The sequence below is a fragment of the Lingula anatina genome, chromosome 10 (assembly GCF_051362555.1).
Source record: "Lingula anatina isolate TDL-2025a chromosome 10, LinAna3.0, whole genome shotgun sequence".
Lineage (NCBI taxonomy): Eukaryota > Metazoa > Brachiopoda > Lingulata > Lingulida > Lingulidae > Lingula > Lingula anatina.
The window spans coordinates 7,618,468-7,641,006 of record NC_141776.1 but is presented as its reverse complement, the minus strand read 5'-3'; the positions used below and the strand labels follow the sequence as shown (position 1 = coordinate 7,641,006).

The window sequence follows — 22,539 nt, the reverse complement described above, 5'->3', positions numbered from 1 at the left end:
TGGAAATCAATTTGAAAAAACAAATCACGATTTACCCTCGATTTTATAGCAAACTCGAGTAAAAACTTAAATGGTTAGCTTATCTTGATAGAATTATCAGCTATATATGTATATTTTATATCTATATTAATACGGGGTAATGTCTTTAACAGCAAGCCGTATGAATGCATACTACATCAGAACATAGAAGTAGAACTACTTCTATGATCAGAACTAACTCACAAAACCACAGAAATAACGTTTTAAAGTATTAACAGTCATTTTTTTAACAATTAACTTATTTCGGTAACGGAGGTTAGCATAACGGATGCAAGGTGACACGCACTCTTTTTCAGTTTTTATCCTTGGAATAACTTTGCATAACTATTGAATGAATTTTTTAGGAAGAAGTTGGTCCTTGCTTAACAAAAATGATGTTTTTAACTTTCTAAAACAACTTTTTCTTCAAATTTGGTCCGTTACTGAGGTTAGGCTCTTAAATGCGACACCCCGACTTTTGTGAGTTAACATTCTCTATGATGGAACGCATCATTCAAAATTAACAAATAGCACTGTTTTATTAAACTTCATGTATTAAGAGTTTGAAAAATGCACAGTAAGGCCATTTAAGAACATTTTCTTTTATTCTTACACTGAGTTAAAAAAGCGTTACGGAGGTTAGGGGTTACTGAGCGACATAGATTAAACTATGACAGTGACGTAACTAACCAACAAATTCGACAGAGAACACCATGTATGATAAAATGAAACATGAATTCAAATTAGTTGAGGACTAAAAACACTAAAATACGGGAAAATATAAACTTTTTCTTGTGGCAAATCAGCTATAATACCGAAGCGATACGTCGAAATCGTGCTTTTTGCGGCATATAGACCCCCGGGGTTCCCTTCAAAGCAAGTGGTACTCTATCAATTGTTGTTTTTTAAGTTGAACACATCGGGTCCTGCTAAAAAAGGCTAAAAAAGCTAAATTGCAGATGCTTTTACTACTGAAAATAAGCTGCGACAGGTATTATTCAGAATTGTACCCTTTTTCGTGGAATGGCTGACAAGAAGTAATCCGCAGAGTAATGAATAACAGTTAAAATGCACCAGAATGCAGTATTATACATACAGTTTTTTAAAATCTTCCACACCGTGGAGGTACGCCCCCTCGTGTCCGCTTACTGCCCCCCCCCCCCCCCCCCCCCCCCCGGCATTTTGCTCGGGCTACGGCCTTGTAAACAGCGAGAGGCTAAATAAATGCTCTAAGGTTGGTATGCGGCTTGTCATGGGACTGACGAAACTAATGCAGTGTCGATTGGCAGCGCTTTACTTATTTCATCCTGTTGCACGAAACTGGACTTACCAAAAGCGTTAATTGTCGCTGTCCTGGAAACTTAGTGCTTCCACACGCCAGGAAAAGACAGGTATGTTTAATGGAACTGTAGTGTTAAATTATTTCACTTCGATCATTCCATTTAAAAGTTCTTTTCAAGCACCGTTTGTTTCTTGCCTCAGTTTCCCTGCATGTCCACAGTACCCTTACCGCTGCTGTGTACAGATTCCAAAACGTGGTCCTAATGATATAAATAGTAATTTTGTAACACGTAATTATTCCAAATCAGACTTTTTAAAATAAAACACAGTCTAATAAATTTGATAAAGTAAATAAATCTGCCAGTGAATGCAAAATGTTTTCATTTGTATTTCAGAGGCGCCTTACTTCATTGAATGCAGAATCTGTTTTGTCAGTCATTAATAAGAACACTTCCTGGCCACATGCAGGTCACCATGAGGAAGAGTTTCAGTTGTCAATACTGTGACAAAGCTTTCAAGAACAAACATGAACGGATAGCCCATGAAAGAATACACACTGGAGAAAAACCATTCAAATGTCAGCACTGTGATAAAACGTTTACCCAAAAATCACACTGTGTGAGACACGAAAAGACTCACACTGGAGAAAAACCATTTAAATGCCAGCACTGCGATAAAATGTTTGCCCATAGAGCACACTGTTTGAGACATGAAAAAACTCACATGGGAGAAAAACCATTCAAATGCCTATACTGTGATAAAAGATATAGTCGTAAAGAACACCAAGCCGAACACATGAAAACTCACACAGGAGAAATACCATATAAATGCCAGTATTGTGACAAGGCATTTACCATGAAAAGAAGTTATGTAAAACATGAAAAGATTCACTATGGGGAGATAGTTCACCCTCTGCAGTGGTGTGATACATGTAAGACGTCCATGACACAAACACATAGTAAAGCAGAATCAAGGGTTCACGCTGGATTTAAATCTCTGAGATGTCAGCAATGTGACAAACCTTGCAAGCCATGCAGTGAGAAACAGTTTTGTGGAAGGACCTTTGTAAGTAAACAAGACTGCATACACCATGAAAGAATTCACACTGGAGAGAAACCATACCAATGTCAGTACTGTGGTAAAACATTTGCTGCTCGACAGACTTGTTTGCAGCATGAAAGGATCCACACGGGAGAGAGGCCATTCAGGTGCAAGCATTGTGATAAAGCTTTTGCTCAGAGAAGGACTTGTTCTGAACATGAGAAGACTCACACTGGTGAGAAACCCTTCAAGTGCCAGTTTTGTGACATGAGCTTTGCTGAAAAGAATACTAAGGTTCACCATGAAATGATTCACACAGGGGAGAAACCGTACAAGTGTCAGTTTTGCCAGAAGGCATTCGCACAAAGAAAAGGTTGTGTCAATCATGAGAAAATTCATTCAGGTGTAAAAGGGTTCAAATGCCAACACTGTTACAGAACTTTTTTCCAGAAAAGATCATGTGTTGTACATGAAAAGGTTCATGAAGAAGAGAGGCGGTTCAAGTGCAAGTACTGCCCCTCTGCATTTAACTTCAGCCGGAATAAAATCAGACATGAGAAGAGACACGAAATGGAAACTACAAGGTCGCTCAAAAATAAACAAAAAACTGTAAACAAGCCATTTAAATGCCATATCTGTGGAAAAGCATTTGCCCATAAAAGATCTTGTAAAAGACACGAAAACAATCATCCTGAAGAGAAACGTTATAAATGCCAGTGCTGCAATGCATCATTTGCCTTTGACAGCAGTAAGAGAAGGCATGAGAAAAGACACCAGGAACAAAATGCTCACCCTCTCAGTGTTGAACAAGTGACAGATACTGATGTCTGCCTTAATAAATGCTTTGCTCCTGAGACTGCATCAGGGGACCAGGGTGAATGTGAAACTCATGAAGATAACACTATCAAACTGAGCACAAGGCGTCACTTTAGTAGTGAATCTGAAGAAGTCAGTAGCAAAGAAACAAAAGTGAAGTTTGAAAGCAATGTAACTGGTGCCAAGCAAGTGGGTGGTGGAGATGTTGTTATAAAGCAGGAAATGTGGGAAGTATGCACTTGTTCCCATGACAGCGTGGCAGTGGTCAAACAGGAAAACTTGATAGTGGTCAAACAGGAAAACTAGACAATGGTCAAACAGGAAAACTGGACAGTGGTCAAAAAGGAAACTAGACATTAGTCAAACAGGGAAACAGGATATTTGTCTCACCAATTAAAGGATTAGGACAGCTGAGGACAGTGCTCTGCCCTGCCTATGAACTGAAATTTGTTGCCAACAGTGCTTAAATTATTTATAAACAAATTAAAACCATGTTACAGAGATCCATATCATGCATTTCAAAGAAGTAGCCATGGAATGATCTTCTCTTATTGCTCTGATGATCATTATTGATCCATCTGTTCACAGCATCTTGTAAATTTATATTGAGGTGAAAGCTATCATATCATAATCAGTGCTTATATGGTATAAAGTGGTTAAGTTTTAAAATATAAGATTATTATAATTATAGTTTAATTCAAGCTCATTCTATATTTTAATACTTAGAACAGGTTGAAAACGTGTATTTTGTCACACTTCTGGAGGATAACTAGTGAAGAGGATGCAATTTGGGGTATTTTTTCAGTAGGTCATAGTAATTATATTATATTATATTATATTATATTATATTATATTATATTATATTATCGTTAATTAAACTTGTCCTTGTCTTTCTTTAAAATTTGCATAGCTCTGTGCATCTTAACTTCTAAAGTGTCAAGGTTTGCTTTAAGCAGGGCATCAACCCCCCTAACTCCCTGGGGGTTCATGCTAAATTGCAGTCAGCCAACCGCGCACGGAAGTTAATTGCCCCCTTACAGCTTGTAGTAGGCGGGACAGACATTTAAGCCGGATTATGTGACAGTAATCTAATGAGACTCCCACGGGGATAGATGGATCTAAAATCTATGGGAATGCGCCCTAAGATGTAAATGAATAAGATGTCCAGAAACTGTGCTACTTCGTGACGCGGACTCGTTGAAAAGTTTCAAATTACCATGGCCCATAGGAGCCTTCGCGTGCGTCTTTTAGAGGCCCCTTTACATGCAAAAACGACAAGGCCCATGCCGAGTTCGTCTTTTACTACAGAGCTTTGAGAGCCGAAAATGACAGGGCAGTGTCTGTTTCGCCACCTACTGAACTCCATTGATCAGGCCTATCCAACTACCAGACTCGGCACCTACGGATCCAGAATAAACCGGTTTATCAGACCACACTACCCGTTTTCAAGGTGTGTGTCAGATCGCATTACAGAGTATCAGCCACCACACCGATTTTGCCTGGTGCGCGATGTGATAGCAATGATCCTAAGCTGGGTTGGAAAGTAGTGCATTTTATCTAGATTCATGCGCTGCTGCAAATTTCCCTGTTTATGCTAAAATCTGACAATACAGTAATTTTTAACATAAAATTTCGTAAAATTTTTAACATAAAAAGGTTCGGACATAGCCAATGAAGTTTTGTAAATAAGAACTTGCAAACATATATATTAATTTAGAAAAGTAGACCTAATTTTGATAGTGAAAGCATATTCTGTCGGGGGTTAAATATTTTCATGACTACCGGGATGGACGAGATTGAGGGCAGGGGTAATCCTAGAGAGGGGTGAGAAACGTCCATTGTTCTCGTCAGCGAGGCTGGCCTTTTTCAGGGTGTGTACGCACAGACAGAAAACTAAGTATTGTGGGAACGTTACTAATGAAGCCACTGGTAGTACTAGTAGATATCAGCCTGTAGTCTTGAACAAGCGCCTCGATGACGAGTGAACAGTTGTCAAAAACAAAAGACCCAGGTGTGGTAGTTCAACTACTGTTCATGCGTGCCGCAACGACCAAACCTAATTGCTCCTCAAGGTCACAAAACAATAACCGGTACTGACGGCTAGGCTCGTCTTAATCATATAAGTAGCGCGTTTCCACCCCCTGATTGAGGGAGTCGTCTGTCACCATGTTGTTGTATTCATACGACTCCTACTTGACGAAAACGAGGCGCGATACCCAGATGACAGGTAGGCTTACAAAGTTTGTGATGGGGTATGATACTCTGTAATGCGATCTGACAAAAACCTTGAAAACGGGTAGTGTGGTCTGATATACCGGTTTATTCTGGATCCGTAGGTGCCGAGTCTGGTAGTTGGGTAGACCTGATAGATGTGAGATTGACACGACCCATGGTGCGTTCGTCTCTTACTGTGAATTTTCAGCCAGTTGCAATCTGACTGAAATAGGGTGTTAATACGCTCGGCTAACGTACTCTTCATCTTCATTATATCAGCTGTAACTTGGGGGAAATCTAAGACGGAGAATAGTACATTTTGGAAAACTACACTGTATTCAGAAAGCAAGCTTTATTCTGCTTGAAACTTGCCATTTATTTAACTAGTGAGAATTAAAATTCATATATTTTCGGCATTCTACAGCTATCTATATAACGTTGCTCGATTGACACGGGTAAACAGCGAGAGGCTTTGAATGCCCTAAGGTTGGTATGCGGCTTGTCCTGGCACTGACGGAACTAATGCAGTGTCGATTGTTAGCACTTTACTTTTTTTACACTGTTGCGCGAAACTGGGGATTTAGGGTAGTTTTACCATAAACGTTGTCGCTATTATGGAAACATAGTGCTTTCACACGCCGGGAAAAACAGGTATGTTTCATGAAACTGTAGTGACACATAAGTTCACTTCGATCGGTCCGTTTCAAAGTCATTCATTTTTCAATCACCGTTTTTTCTTGCCTCAGTTTTCTTGCCCAGTTTTCGGCCTTACATGCATAAGGTACACTTACCGCTGCAGCTGCTGTATAGAAATTCCAAAACGTAGGCCTTCTAATATTAAATAGTAATATTGTAACACATAATTATTCCAAATCATATATTTTTTAAATAAAAAATAATAGATTAATAAAATAAATAAGTAAATCTACCAGTGAAGGCAAAATGTTTTCATTTGTATTTCAGAAGCACCTTACTTCATTGAATGCAGAATGTGTTTTGTCAGTCATAAATAAGAACAGTTTCTGGCCATATGCAGGTAGCCATGAGGAAGAGCTTCAGTTGTCGCTACTGTAACAAAGCTTTCAAGTACCAACATCACCGTATACCCCATGAAAGAATCCACACTGGAGAAAAACCATTCAAATGCCAGCACTGTGATAAAACATTTGCCCAAAAAGCCCACTGTTTGAGACATGAAAAGACTCACATGGGAGAAAAACCATTCAAATGCCAGTACTGTGATAAAAGATATAGTCGTAAAGAACACCAAGCAGAACACATGAAAACTCACACAGGTGAAAAACCATATAAATGCCAGTATTGTGACAAGGCATTTACCATAAAAAGAAGTTATGTAAAACATGAAAAGATTCACTATGGGGAGATAGCTCACCCTCTGCAATGGTGTGATACATGTACTAGTAAAACGTCCATGACACCAAGACAAAGTAAAGCACAATCAAAGATTCACGCTGGATATAAATCTCGGAGATGTCAGAAATGTGACAAGTCTTGCAGGCCGTGTGGTGAGAAACAGTTCACATGTCAGTTTTGTGGCAGGACATTTGTTGGTAAACAAGACTGCCTACACCATGAAAGAATTCACACAGGAGAGAAACCATACCAATGTCAATACTGTGATAAAACATTTACTGCTCGACAGACTTGTCTGCAGCATGAAAGGATTCACACAGGAGAGAGGCCATTCAGGTGCAAGCATTGTGAAAAATCTTTTGCTCACAGAAGGACTTGTTCTGAACATGAGAAGACTCACACTGGTGAGAAACCCTTCAAGTGCAAGTTTTGTGACATGAGCTTTGTTGAAAAGAATACTAAGGTTCGACATGAAAGGATTCACACAGGGGAGAAACCATACAAGTGTCAGTTTTGTCAGAAGGCATTCACACAAAGAGGGGGTTGTGTCGAGCATGAGAAAATTCATTCAGGTGTGAAAGAGTTCAAATGCCAACACTGTGACAGAGCTTTTTTCCAAAAAAGATCTTGTGTTGAACATGAAAAGACTCATGGGAAGGAGAGGCCGTACAAGTGTAAGTATTGCCCCTCTGTATTTAACTTCAGACAGAATAAATTCAGACACGAGAAGAAACACGAAAAGGAAACTACATGTACAAGGTCGCTCAAAAGTAAACAAAAAACTGTAAACAAGCCATTTAAATGTCATATCTGTGGAAAAGCATTTGTCCTTAAAAGATCTTGTAAAGAACATGAAAAGAATCATTTGGAAGAGAAACGTTACAAATGCCAGTTCTGCCAAGCATCATTTGCCTTTGACAGCAGTAAGAGAAGGCATGAGAAAAGACACCAGGAACAAAATGCCCCCCCTCTCAGTGTTGAACAAGTGACAGATAGTGATGACTGCCTTAATAAATGCTCTGCTCCTGAGGCTGCATCAGGGGACCAGGGTGAATATGAAATCCGAGAAGGTGCCACTGTCCAGCTAAGTGCCAAGAGCCACCTTAGTAGTGAATCTGAGGAAGTTGGTAGCAAAGAGACAAAAGAGAAGTTTCAAAGCAAAGTAACAGGTGACAAGCAAGGGGATGGTGGAGATGTTGGTATAAAGCAGGAATTGTGGGAAGTATGCACCTGTTCCCATGACAACGTGGCAGTGATCAAACAGGAAAACTTGATAGTGGTCAAACAGGAAAACTAGACAATGGTCAAACAGGAAAACTGGACAGTGGTCAAACAGGAAAACTAGACAATGGTCAAACAGGAAAACTAGACAATGGTCAAACAGCAAAACTGGACAATGGTCAAACAGGAAAACTGGACAGTGGTCAAACAGCAAAACTGGACAATGGTCAAACAGCAAAACTGGACAGTGGTCAAACAGGAAAACTAGACAATGGTCAAACAGCAAAACTGGACAGTGGTCAAACAGGAAAACTAGACAATGGTCAAACAGCAAAACTGGACAGTGGTCAAACAGGAAAACTAGACAATGGTCAAACAGCAAAACTGGGCAGTGGTCAAACGGGAAATTTGCTCACTTGGTCCAGCTAAGCACGAGGCTGAGGACAGAGTTTTGCCCTTCCCATGAACTAAAATTTCAATTATTTATAAACAAAACCATGTAAAAGAAACCCGTCCGGTTGATTTCAAAGAAATAGTCATGAAAGATAACGATCTCTTATTGCTTTGATGATCATTATTGATTCCATCTGTTCACAACATCTTGTAAATATTCAGCTGAAAGTTATCATATCATAATCAGTGGTCAGTGTATAAGAGAATGTTTAAAACATAGGATTATTATAATTATCGTTTAATTGAAGCTCATTCTATATTTTAATACTTAGAAAAGGTTTAAAACATGTTTTGCCACACATCTGGAGGAATAACTAGTGAAGAGGATGCAATTTTGGGTATTTTTTCAGTAGGCCACAGTAATACTAGTAATGTAATATAATAGTTAATTAAACTTGTCCTTATCTTTCTTTAAAATATGCATAAGACAAATCAGGAAATAAAATTCTGAGTGTTCTAAACTGAGTAGTTTCTGTTATATTGCCATTGTATCCTTGATAAAACAAAGTAAACAGGCAAATATTACAAGATGCTAGCTTGTTTCAGAAAACCAAAAATGGAATAACTTTAGATTGTTGTACTCAGACATTTAAAAATTGGTTTCAATTTAGGTCTTCAGAAATGACGAAACTATTCTGCAGAAAGGAACTTCTGTTGAAAAGTAAGCATTTGAAAAGTTGATACATACTGGAGATGGTACTTCAAGTTTTCAACTGTCTGGTTATTTTTATCATTATTAATTTTTTTTTTAGAGTACTTCTTCCATGATGTGACCTTTATCTATAATTAGATAAAACACCAACACTGTAAGACTGTTATAATGTTTATTACTCTTCAACTGAACACTGCCTTTAGTTACAAAGATGGATTCCAAATATTGTATAAACAGTGACATGTAGGTTATTACTTCAGCTCATTCCATGAGAAAATATTGTCCTGTGACATTCAACAAGGCATGTTGTGAACTGCTCAGGTCAGAGCATTAAGTTTACTGAATAACCTCAAAAGTGAAGTGTGTTGGGTGTGATGTGTGCAATGTTGTTGAGAATGCCTAGAGCTGTGATTGTGTTAGGTGTGACAGGTGTCACAACGTTGGGTGCATTGAGGATAACTTTGGAATGAAGTGTACAAATACCATAACAAACTTGCATTGCCAATTGCTAGATTAAAACATTATATAACGATACTACGTGAATATTTACAACAGAGCATACCATATCTTTCTAAACTTAACAATCAGTGCATTGACATCGATATCTGCCGAATACACAATTCAACTGCTCCTGAAACCCGTTACAAGGTATGGTGTATAATATGTATATAGTAGAATTAATGAAAAAGATTAATATTGCTAAAAATCTAAAATGAAGAACAAAAAGACAAGAAATGAAATATGTATTATATCCACAAAATATGCATCTTCTAACTAGTGCAGCATGAGAGGTGTCCATTCTGTTATTTTTCCCCACAATCCATGTTTTGGCCTCCAAGAACTTGTAAGCACCTCTGACAAAATAACAGCTTCTATGTCTGTTAATGTGCATACATACTAACATAAGATATATGCTATGATCATGGGGAAAAAACAACATCAACTTGGCCATCAACCAACCTGATTACTATCTATTAACATTATTTATATAACATGAATGAGTTCTTCTGCAGTACTGTGCTGCTTTGACTACAATATTGATGCTTCAGATTGGCAAGGAGATCTGCACCACAGTATAGCTCAAACAATGGCTGCGGAGTGATGGCTGATATACTTTGGCATGACAGCAAGACCTGCATTTTTCTTGATTGCACTGTAGAAAAGTAAGAGGCTTTTACTTCATTATAGTCAGAACTGTGCCTGGATTGACTACTGGATATAACACTGCAATGTGAACACTTAAACAATGGGTCTCACAACAGCAACAAAACCCAGATCCCCTATTCTGGTAAATATGCATAGTGTATAGTATACAGTGCACAGTTTGTAGTGTACATGAGCTGCTCTCCATGAAGACACAAAACAGTCTGAAATATTCATAGCAAGAACATGGATGTGCACTGTAAAATATTCAAAAGTGGCACTTTACTCCACTTTCCATAAAAGAAACATATTCAGGCAAAGATAATAATATTATTACAATCATGTGATATTTCTCTTTGCTGCATATGGATGTCATGAACAACAAAGTTCTTGCCACTGTTATTTAATCCTATCTGCTATAACATGAAGTGCCTTATTTGCCATACTTCCACATACATTTTTATCCCTCAATGTATTAACACTTCAGTAAATAACCTCTCAATGTATACTTTCCATAAAATTCAAACAAAATTTCAATAAAATCCAACTTTTTAAAAAATAATGACAGTGATGAATAAGATATAAATGCACATGTGAAGTTTATCACAATTTATGAGCCCATAACCTGTCTGCCGTAATTCTGATCTAATTTCAACATACTGCTCTTCTGTTTAATATTGAATCACCATTCTAAATTGTGTTAGTTGTGACTGCTAACATTTTGTGTTGGTTGTGACATTGCAGCTTATCTATAGCACATAATTTAGGAGTCAGATGTGACACACCAACCAAGGTTAAGACAGGAATCACACAAAACTCTAGCACCCGACAGATAATTATACAAAGTTAAAAAATAAAATACCACCACCTCTCATCTAATAACAATGTGGTGCCTTGTTAAATAGTGATTTTCCTCAACAGGTGGATACCTCTAATCTTGGTAGAGGACACCACTTCCCTGAGCCTGGGTAGTGACATACAGCTCCAATTACCCAGGGCTGTTCTTTGAACACACCTTAACATGAAGATCAACAAGAATTCTCTGAAAACGGCATAAAATTAATTGGCTTAGATTTGAAATTCTGGATTTCTAGTTGCTTCAGTTTTATCTGATGAAAGCAACTCCTATGTCAACTGTAATGTTGAAAACTGCTCCAATATCAGCTGTAATGTTGAAAACTGCTCCAACGTCAGCTGCAATGATGAAAACTGCACCAATATCAGTTGCAATGACAAAAACTTCTCCAATGTCAACTATAAAGTTGAAAACTGCTCCAATATCAGCTGTAATGTTGAAAACTGCTCCAACGTCAGCTGCAATGATGAAAACTGCTCCAATGTCAGCAGTAATGTTGAAAGCTGCTCCAAATGTTTTGTTTCAGCTCTGTTCAAGATCTCAGTTGCACACACCAGAGCTCTATACTTTATGATAACACCTTATACACTGGTCAGCATCAGCTCCCTGAAAGAGAAAAGTTTTTGTGAGGAATGCACGTCGAACACAAAGTGTGTGTGTGAATGTATGACTGTGCACAAGCAAACATATCCTATAGTAATATATATACACATCAAACAAATATTAGCCATTTGACACAAGCTGGGAAACTTTTCCTCACCATATGTTAAATTGTGGCCCACTTGATTGTAAACCTTCAAGGTACATACGAACCGAGCATCGGTGGAGTGTGGATTCCCAGTAACACACGTAAACCACTTCTACTAGATTCTTATATGACTCAAATAAATTCGACATGCCAAGGGATTAACTGAATAGATAACTCGATCAGCCATAAAAGACCTTCAGACTGCTCCTTTCTTTAAATTTATGGTTGTAAATTTAACCTACTTTCCTTCCCCATTGACATACAGCTTAGAATGCCAGCAGAAAAATCTGTTCAAACATCATTTTCGGGTATAATTAAACAATGCCTTTTGGTAATTCTCTTAGTTATACTACTTGAAACTATATGCTGGCATTTGGTTGGTTTTTGTGACAAATAATTGACTTTGTATGCATCTTTCATCAAACTGATGTGAGTAGATGTTGTTATTCATTGACTGCTAGATGGTCCATCTGCCAGAATCCTACTGTAAATGTTCATAGATTGAAACTTTCTGATAGACTGAAACTTTTTATTCCCCCCCCCCCCTCCCCTCTCAGCCTCCCTATCCCTATTCATGGGTGGCTGGTGACAGCTGGTGTCGATTGCCTCTGGTATCTTCTGTGGGTAGGTAGGATATGTAGGATAAAATGATTGGTAGGATAAGCTAATATATGGTGAGGAAAAAGCTTGTGTCAAATAGTTTTTATATGTATTCAAATACCAAGCTAATGCACATTTTTTTTTGCTTATATACATCCTAATTCCCCATGTAACAGCATACTTACACACAAACCCTGGGGTCCTTTTCCTCCTTCTCTGAACGATCTCTGCTGACAGAAGAATACGACGTTGACTGTGATGTTGACCCCGACACCATCCTGCGATCTACACCAACATAACCATAAGGAGGCGCTGTGATCTGACAACCAATCAGCTTAGCTCCAATCATAATGCAGGAGCAGCACAGCATACAACCACCTGAGGATGTGACAGAACACAATTGCAATGTCCCAACTAATACAATTCAAATGTAGACTTTACATAACATACTTTATATTAACATGGAAATAAGCTTTTCAATGTTTGCAGCATTCCTGTTTGAACAGTGAAATCCCTATTCAGTTACATGTTACTACAATAAATGACACATTCATTCCAATGTGTTTACATACCTGCTGTGTAAAACACATAGTCAAAATTGTTGGTCTCATCATACAGCCAACCAGCTAATGGAGCGCCACCAATACACCCCACACCAATGGACAGCGCCAGCCAGCCATTCCCCATGGAGGCATACTCTCGTCCAATCAGTTCCTTAGTTGTGTGAGCAGAAAAAGTGGGCCAAAATCCTGCAAAGATGCCAAACAACAGACAGTAGGCTATCATGCCTGAGTAGTGTTCAAACAGCTGTGGCCAGATAAAGGTGAGGATGAGAGAGATCCCCACACTACAAAGAAGGTTGACAAATATGTCTGAGATCTGCAGCAGGCGGAACAAAGTCCTGCACACAAACAGGGAGATTCCTATGATGGAGACCAGCAGAGCTGCCTCTAATTGGGTCTCCTCGGCAGGGGGTCCAGACAGGTGCTCTGACAGGTGTTCCCAGGCAAACAGTGGTAGGTAGGTGTAGATGATAGACGCACTGCAGCTCCACAGCAGGTTGCTCAGCATCAGGATCAGGAAGTTGAAGTTGCCCAGCAACGGAGCATGAAATAACGGGAAAGGCACAAAGTTTTTCTTGCCACCAGGGGGCGGTCTCATCAGCACTCCACAAAGCATGATATTGAGTGCTATCCCTGAGAGGATGAGGATGGCCCCCTTCCAGTGGAGGAGCTCTATGAGCAGATGCAGACAGGGAGGGAACACTGCAATACCCATACCAATCCCCCACACTGCCAGACCCAGCGCAAAACTACGCTCAGCGTGGCGGAAATGCTGCTCCACTGCCATAATGGAAGGGGAGAATGCCATACCTAGACCCAATCCTGGAACAGAAAGAGAGCTTTTTAAACTTTGTGATAAAGTCAAGATTGAATGTCAAGTTAAAAATGGTGCCCTGCTCAGGATTTAATGAAAACTTTCTTTAGATCTTTTCTTTCAAATTATGTGCAAATACTGTCATCTTACTAAAGCTGCTTTCACGGATAAAGATATTTTATACATATTTGATACAAAGATCCTTGAAGAGATCTTCCTACCATTAGATGTCAGTACCTACCTCCCACCACACCAATACTCAGGTACAATAACCAGTGTGCCCAGATCAGTCGAGAAATTCCAAATCCCAGAGCAGAAACAAATCCTCCAACCATCACTGATGTACGACAGCTCAAGTTTCTGGAGACATAAACTCCTATGATTCCTAAAATTGAGAAGGAAATCAGTACTTTTTTCTCAACAATAAAATATGATATGTGTACAAAATTTTAAAAATATATATTATAAAAACTAAGCAAAACTGATATGTTTCTGCATCAAATGTGAAATTATGTGAGGTATAACAACATGATAGGTGTAACACTGATGAAGGTGAGATCATTTGCATACTTGGACACTGTATTTGGTATGACAGTGTGTTAGGTGTGATGATGTGTTAAGTGTGACAGTACAGTACACACCTCCAAATGCAGTGCATCCCAGCAGCAATGAGCCTATCCAAGAAGTCCTGAAATGACTTTGGTCAAACTCGTCCAGAAAGGTCAGCTGATAGATGCCAGCACTGTAGCATAGACCACAGGTGATAAGCTGGACCATCAGGGAGGAGAAAACTGTGATCCAGGACCAGCCTGTTGGTTCAAATGGCTCCTCGTAATCCACACCCATCTTTGTCTCGTACGAGTGCTAGGGCTGGTTGAAGAAGAAAATTAAGGTTAGAAATAAATTATTATCTTAACAGAACTGGGAAAGAGAGACTCAACACACCCCTAGCACTGTTCAACCCAGGCTTGTGAATATCACAGTCTGATTGCTTAGATACAGTCCAGTTCTTCCAAATGCAAGTCTGTGTATGTTATGCTAGATCTTAAGTTAATGCACACTTGTATTGGTACTGTAAACTATCAAACTGCCACTAAAGGTCACACACACACACACACACACACACACACACACACAAACATGTGGGGGGATTTGACAATAATGATGCGGGCACCCATATACATGCCTGTAACAGGATCGATCTATCTCCAAGGGGTTTCTCACTAAATTGCTTTCAGCTTAAGCGGCTTAGATTGCTAAACGATAATTAATTACCCCTAATAAGCAGCTTCCCTAATGGTGATCATAGTTTACACTACACATATATGTGATATTTTTGATAAAGAAGACTTCCAACCTTTCATAAGTGGACTGTTTCCTACCAAACAACAACATACTAGTAACCTTTGGAAAAACACTGCCATATGATATTTCAAGGTTCCCTATACTCCATTACTGCACCAGTATTCTGGGTTTAATTCTCAAGGGCTATTGCATTGATCACTAGGATCTATATTAAAGCTTTATGAATTACACTACCTGTTTCCCTGTGTGACCATGTAATAACTGTATTAAAGCTATATTAATTACATAACTAGTGTCCGTTTCCTGTGTGATTATGTTTATTTGTATGAAAGATTTTTAAATTACACTACCTGTTTCCTTGTTTGGATATGTACTAGTAATACCTATATTAATTCCTTGTGTGGCTATGTAATATCTATGTTGCAGGCTCAATCCCGCATTATGCCAAATTGGGATTGGTGGATTTAGAATATGCTTGGATTGGGACTTGGCCGGTGACACCTATATTAAAACTATATTAATTATACTACCTGCTTCCTTGTTTGGCTATGTACTATCTAAAATTAAAACTATATAAATTACACTATCTGTTTCCTTGTGAGGTTATGAAATATTTATATTAAAACTATATTAATAATAATTACACTACCTGTTTCCTTGTAAGGCTATGTACTATTTATATTAAAACTATATTAATTACACTACCTGTTTCCTTGTGTGGCTATGTAATATCTATATTAATTCCTTTTGTGTCTATGTAATATCTATATTAAAACTATGTTAATTACACTACCTGTTTTCTATGGCTATATTACATTTATATTTAACCTGCATCTAGCTAAGTGCACACTGGTACCGTAACGGTGAACTTTCAGACTTTGTCCCTATTGTATTGTGTTTTATGGCAGCAAAGGAGCTAAGTGGACTTTGACCACTCTACCCTCCCTGCTTGGCAGCTGTGGTATTTCTAATGGCTGTAGATCACAAACCAGTGTATTTGTTTCCAATACAAACTAGCATAGTTCAGTATGAATAAGTACAAATCTGAAGATCTATCAGGATTTTCATACAGTTGAGGAAATGAGGCATTCTCAAAAACACAGCAGCAATAACTGGTCATCTTTAACTTTGATTTGACTTTGCAAATGATCAATTTACAAAACTCTCATAAACGTGTTCTTGATGATGACTGACTCAAGAATGACTGAAGAGGCTGTTCACACTAGTGTATGGGATCCATTTGGTATTATATCCAAACACTTTTGGTATCAAGACATAAATGATTACGACAACAGACTAACCACTACGTACATGTACAGTACTGTACAGTACTCTGCACTGATCACACATTAAATTCGGGATTATTTCTTGATATTAAACGCCTTTACAAATAGGGTACAATCAAATCATAGACACGTACATCTAACTTCACCTAACTACATTGCTGTACGAATATTCAGCATCAAAGTTGCAGAAATATAAAATAATAGATTTAATAGCACATCAGCTCCGAGTGTTGACCAGTGCGTGGAAACCACGAGCAGACTTGACGACACTAATAAACTGCTATTAATCTACAATTCTTAAACAATCACCCTATTAGGCGTTAACAGTGGTCCCAGCTGACGATAAAAAACTTCCCCAACTCACCTTATGGGCTCTTTAATTAAAATAAAACTGTCAGAAGTAATATCCGCACTGTGCCTCCATCTTGCCCTCTTTGTTTTGGTGGAGTGATTTATGGGATATGAAGGTCACATGACTTACTTCCTGACGTCACACAACCAGGAAATCTTATTGCGTCATAGCAGGTGCGATGGGCATTTTTCAATAAAACTTGTCGAAAACTAGGAACCAAGACAGAAATGTCTTGGATCTTAGTAAAAGGAGACATATATTAATTTTAAGGTTCTTACTTTTGGGTCAGCTTGAAAATAGAGCTGCAGATAAGAGGATTTCACTAATAACAGCAAAATCAGAAATTTGGAACTCGTAGTTCACACTCTTTAACTATTGAAATTTTATTAAAACATTTTCGGATGGAATCAATATTTGTGATTTATAATAATAATGGTAGTAGTAGTAGTAGTAGTAGTAGCAGTTAGCCTTATTTACACTCACTGTCAATATATTACTTTATTCTTAAAATTAAGGAGAATTGTTTGTAAACACATAACCCATATGAATTGGGCAACACAACGTAAAAGTATTTAGCACTACTATAGAGGATGAATGTTAAATGCTAGAAATCGCTCTGGACGTAATATGGCGCTGCTAGTGCTAAAAGATCTGAGGGAATGTTAGTAGGTCTAAACGCCTACTCCGTTAATAAGTCCTGAGCACGATGTTTTACGTCACATAAAGTGCCTAGAATGTTTAAATAACTCAATAAATATCTTGAGTCACTTTCACGGTGCTACCGGGTTTTAAAAAAATGAAAAAAATCTTCGTTATGTCTTACGGCACAGGTCAGGGCCTCAGATTGATTTTACATTAGATATTCACAGATAATGTATCTGGTTAAATATGGTTAATTTTCTAACAGAGATCCAAATGACCGTCTTTTTATCTAAAGACACCTCTGTGAATATCTTCAATGTGAAAAATCAATCTGTGGCCCTGGTGGAACGTAGCGCTAGCCGTGTTTTAAACGCAGCCATTGCAATCCGCATTGGTTGAACCAGGGGGGAGGGGCATCACCTGCTTGAAATTCTCCACAGGTACGTCTGTGATGTGCAGAATTACACAAGATACGATTGCAGGGAATTTACATTGGGATCCACAAATTTCGGGCTCATCCCTCACTCTAACCATTGACACAGCTGCTTCCCGATTGGCTGGTTGTCTACAGTGGTCGTAGACTCCAAACGCTGATTGGCCACAAGTCTACAGTTACTGTAGACGCTTAACCAATGAAGTGCCGTTACACCTAGACTTTTCCCTTACACGACTTCCATAAGTAGTTTTTATTGTAAAAGAGGTACTAAAATGGGGAAAATGTACGCATTTCCTTCAAATACCGTCTGACCTAATGCAAGCAATACACTAACTTCATGGCAACTTTGATATCCCCAAGTTAATATGACTATTTTTGTCTTTGTTGAATGCACATCATTAGCCTTTGAATGCCGGAAGATAACAACTAATAAATGAATAATAATGATTGAAAGAAGTAAGGAATGCATTATAATTTTTCTTTAGGTTGTAATATCAAAATCTCAGATCACGTGATATTACCAATTTAATGAAATTTTTGTCCTAATAAGAAGTCTTGATAAATTTACAAACATAATTTCCCCTGAAGTCTGTTTAATTCACTTTGCCCACCATGGCAGCGGACAGCATGGTAGAAGACTCCAGTCAAAGCTCATTATTAAGCATACTTACCTGGCACAGAAGTTAACCGTGATCATTAAGGCGGTTCTTCATTAGCGAGGCCTCACCATTGCACAATACGGTTTGGCTGACCTGATCGATTACCCCAAATAGGGGTAACTCGGGTGCGCAATTTTTTATCGTGGGGGACTGCGTTCGCGCTATCCCCTGTTTAATTAATTCAATGTCAATTGCATTCAGCAACCCTTGAGTACTTCTTCTTCGGAGTACGAAAAGTTACAGATATTGGTATTGCCCTTTTCCCACATCAGCAATGACGTAAAGCCAACACATGGAAAGGAATAGTGACCAAAGCAGTGCTATGAGAAAACGGAAGCTGTCCAAAATGAGATGACACCTGGTATAATACTGTAACTTTATTATTACTATGTACATGTATTTAAACATAAGTATATTATAATTAGTAGTGTAGAGAGCCTATAAATGTACACTCATTTCATGTGCTCAAAAAATTATTATTATTATAATTCCCCGACTCTCAGGGTACCTCTGAGGCATTACGAGGAAAACAGTTTTTAAGTCATTAGAATTATTTAATGAAGAATCATTGAAAGGTATTACGTCACATAAAGTGCCTAGAATGTTTAAATAACTCAATAAATATCTTGAGTCACTTTCACGGTGCTGCCGGGTTTTAAAAAAATAAAAAAAATCATTGTTATGACTTACGGCACAGGTCAGGGCCTCAGATTGATTTTTCATTAGATATTCACAGATAATGTATCTGGTTAAATATGGTTAATTTTCTAACAGAGATCCAAATGACCATCTTTTTATCTAAAGACACCTCTGTGAATATCTTCAATGTGAAAAATCAATCTGTAGCCCTGGTGGAACGTAGCGCTAGCCGTGTTTTAAACGCAGCCATTGCAATCCGCATTGGTTGAACCAGGGGGGAGGGGCATCACCTGCTTGAAATTCTCCACAGGTACGTCTGTGATGTGCAGAATTACACAAGATACGATTGCAGGGAATTTACATTGGGATCCACAAATTTCGGGCTCATCCCTCACTCTAACCATTGACACAGCTGCTTCCCGATTGGCTGGTTGTCTACAGTGGTCGTAGACTCCAAACGCTGATTGGCCACAAGTCTACAGTTACTGTAGACGCTTAACCAATGAAGTGCCGTTACACCTAGACTTTTCCCTTACACGACTTCCATAAGTAGTTTTTATTGTAAAAGAGGTACTAAAATGGGGAAAATGTACGCATTTCCTTCAAATACCGTCTGACCTAATGCAAGCAATACACTAACTTCATGGCAACTTTGATATCCCCAAGTTAATATGACTATTTTTGTCTTTGTTGAATGCACATCATTAGCCTTTGAATGCCGGAAGATAACAACTAATAAATGAATAATAATGATTGAAAGAAGTAAGGAATGCATTATAATTTTTCTTTAGGTTGTAATATCAAAATCTCAGATCACGTGATATTACCAATTTAATGAAATTTTTGTCCTAATAAGAAGTCTTGATAAATTTACAAACATAATTTCCCCTGAAGTCTGTTTAATTCACTTTGCCCACCATGGCAGCGGACAGCATGGTCGAAGACTCCAGTCAAAGCTCATTATTAAGCATACTTACCTGGCACAGAAGTTAACCGTGATCATTAAGGCGGTTCTTCATTAGCGAGGCCTCACCATTGCACAATACGGTTTGGCTGACCTGATCGATTACCCCAAATAGGGGTAACTCGGGTGCGCTATTTTTTATCGTGGGGGACTGCGTTCGCGCTATCCCCTGTTTAATTAATTCAATGTCAATTGCATTCAGCAACCCTTGAGTACTTCTTCTTCGGAGTACGAAAAGTTACAGATATTGGTATTGCCCTTTTCCCACATCAGCAATGACGTAAAGCCAACACATGGAAAGGAATAGTGACCAAAGCAGTGCTATGAGAAAACGGAAGCTGTCCAAAATGAGATGACACCTGGTATAATACTGTAACTTTATTATTACTATGTACATGTATTTAAACATAAGTATATTATAATTAGTAGTGTAGAGAGCCTATAAATGTACACTCATTTCATGTGCTCAAAAAATTATTATTATTATAATTCCCCGACTCTCAGGGTACCTCTGAGGCATTACGAGGAAAACAGTTTTTAAGTCATTAGAATTATTTAATGAAGAATCATTGAAAGGTATTACGTCACATAAAGTGCCTAGAATGTTTAAATAACTCAATAAATATCTTGAGTCACTTTCACGGTGCTGCCGGGTTTTAAAAAAATAAAAAAAATCATTGTTATGTCTTACGGCACAGGTCAGGGCCTCAGATTGATTTTTCATTAGATATTCACAGATAATGTATCTGGTTAAATATGGTTAATTTTCTAACAGAGATCCAAATGACCGTCTTTTTATCTAAAGACACCTCTGTGAATATCTTCAATGTGAAAAATAAATCTGTAGCCCTGGTGGAACGTAGCGCTAGCCGTGTTTTAAACGCAGCCATTGCAATCCGCATTGGTTGAACCAGGGGGGAGGGGCATCACCTGCTTGAAATTCTCCACAGGTACGTCTGTGATGTGCAGAATTACACAAGATACGATTGCAGGGAATTTACATTGGGATCCACAAATTTCGGGCTCATCCCTCACTCTAACCATTGACACAGCTGCTTCCCGATTGGCTGGTTGTCTACAGTGGTCGTAGACTCCAAACGCTGATTGGCCACAAGTCTACAGTTACTGTAGACGCTTAACCAATGAAGTGCCGTTACACCTAGACTTTTCCCTTACACGACTTCCATAAGTAGTTTTTATTGTAAAAGAGGTACTAAAATGGGGAAAATGTACGCATTTCCTTCAAATACCGTCTGACCTAATGCAAGCAATACACTAACTTCATGGCAACTTTGATATCCCCAAGTTAATATGACTATTTTTGTCTTTGTTGAATGCACATCATTAGCCTTTGAATGCCGGAAGATAACAACTAATAAATGAATAATAATGATTGAAAGAAGTAAGGAATGCATTATAATTTTTCTTTAGGTTGTAATATCAAAATCTCAGATCACGTGATATTACCAATTTAATGAAATTTTTGTCCTAATAAGAAGTCTTGATAAATTTACAAACATAATTTCCCCTGAAGTCTGTTTAATTCACTTTGCCCACCATGGCAGCGGACAGCATGGTAGAAGACTCCAGTCAAAGCTTATTATTAAGCATACTTACCTGGCACAGAAGTTAACCGTGATCATTAAGGCGGTTCTTCATTAGCGAGGCCTCACCATTGCACAATACGGTTTGGCTGACCTGATCGATTACCCCAAATAGGGGTAACTCGGGTGCGCAATTTTTTATCGTGGGGGACTGCGTTCGCGCTATCCCCTGTTTAATTAATTCAATGTCAATTGCATTCAGCAACCCTTGAGTACTTCTTCTTCGGAGTATGAAAAGTTACAGATATTGGTATTGCCCTTTTCCCACATCAGCAATGACGTAAAGCCAACACATGGAAAGGAATAGTGACCAAAGCAGTGCTATGAGAAAACGGAAGCTGTCCAAAATGAGATGACACCTGGTATAATACTGTAACTTTATTATTACTATGTACATGTATTTAAACATAAGTATATTATAATTAGTAGTGTAGAGAGCCTATAAATGTACACTCATTTCATGTGCTCAAAAATTATTATTATTATAATTCCCCGACTCTCAGGGTACCTCTGAGGCATTACGAGGAAAACAGTTTTTAAGTCATTAGAATTATTTAATGAAGAATCATTGAAAGGTATTACGTCACATAAAGTGCCTAGAATGTTTAAATAACTCAATAAATATCTTGAGTCACTTTCACGGTGCTGCCGGGTTTTAAAAAAATAAAAAAAATCATTGTTATGTCTTACGGCACAGGTCAGGGCCTCAGATTGATTTTTCATTAGATATTCAAAGATAATGTATCTGGTTAAATATGGTTAATTTTCTAACAGAGATCCAAATGACCGTCTTTTTATCTAAAGACACCTCTGTGAATATCTTCAATGTGAAAAATCAATCTGTAGCCCTGGTGGAAC

The 22,539-nt window shown here is 38.3% G+C and overlaps 2 protein-coding genes and 3 non-coding genes across 5 annotated transcripts; 4 read left to right on the top strand and 1 right to left on the bottom strand.

Annotated features, from left to right (window-relative positions):
- Positions 1-1,259: 1,259 nt before the first annotated feature.
- On the top strand, positions 1,260-11,385 carry LOC106176759 (uncharacterized). Its single transcript, XM_086997460.1, has 3 exons — positions 1,260-1,409; positions 1,695-3,459; positions 6,383-11,385. Exons 2-3 carry the CDS (start codon positions 1,714-1,716, stop codon positions 8,039-8,041), a joined length of 3,405 nt encoding a protein of 1,134 aa, XP_086853586.1. The 5' UTR covers positions 1,260-1,409; positions 1,695-1,713; the 3' UTR covers positions 8,042-11,385.
- On the bottom strand, positions 9,229-16,852 carry LOC106176767 (monocarboxylate transporter 13). Its single transcript, XM_013559285.3, has 6 exons — positions 16,750-16,852; positions 14,436-14,664; positions 14,036-14,179; positions 12,990-13,802; positions 12,603-12,795; positions 9,229-11,675 (listed from the first exon to the last, which is right to left on the bottom strand). Exons 2-6 carry the CDS (start codon positions 14,638-14,640, stop codon positions 11,651-11,653), a joined length of 1,380 nt encoding a protein of 459 aa, XP_013414739.2. The 5' UTR covers positions 14,641-14,664; positions 16,750-16,852; the 3' UTR covers positions 9,229-11,650.
- Positions 16,853-18,478: 1,626 nt separating this feature from the next.
- On the top strand, positions 18,479-18,645 carry LOC147759490 (U1 spliceosomal RNA). The gene has a single exon (XR_015331566.1). It is a non-coding gene; the product is annotated as a U1 spliceosomal RNA (small nuclear RNA).
- Positions 18,646-20,082: 1,437 nt separating this feature from the next.
- Positions 20,083-20,249, top strand: LOC147759489 (U1 spliceosomal RNA). The gene has a single exon (XR_015331570.1). It is a non-coding gene; the product is annotated as a U1 spliceosomal RNA (small nuclear RNA).
- Positions 20,250-21,686: 1,437 nt separating this feature from the next.
- On the top strand, positions 21,687-21,853 carry LOC147759488 (U1 spliceosomal RNA). The gene has a single exon (XR_015331565.1). It is a non-coding gene; the product is annotated as a U1 spliceosomal RNA (small nuclear RNA).
- The last annotated feature ends 686 nt before the right edge of the window (positions 21,854-22,539 follow it).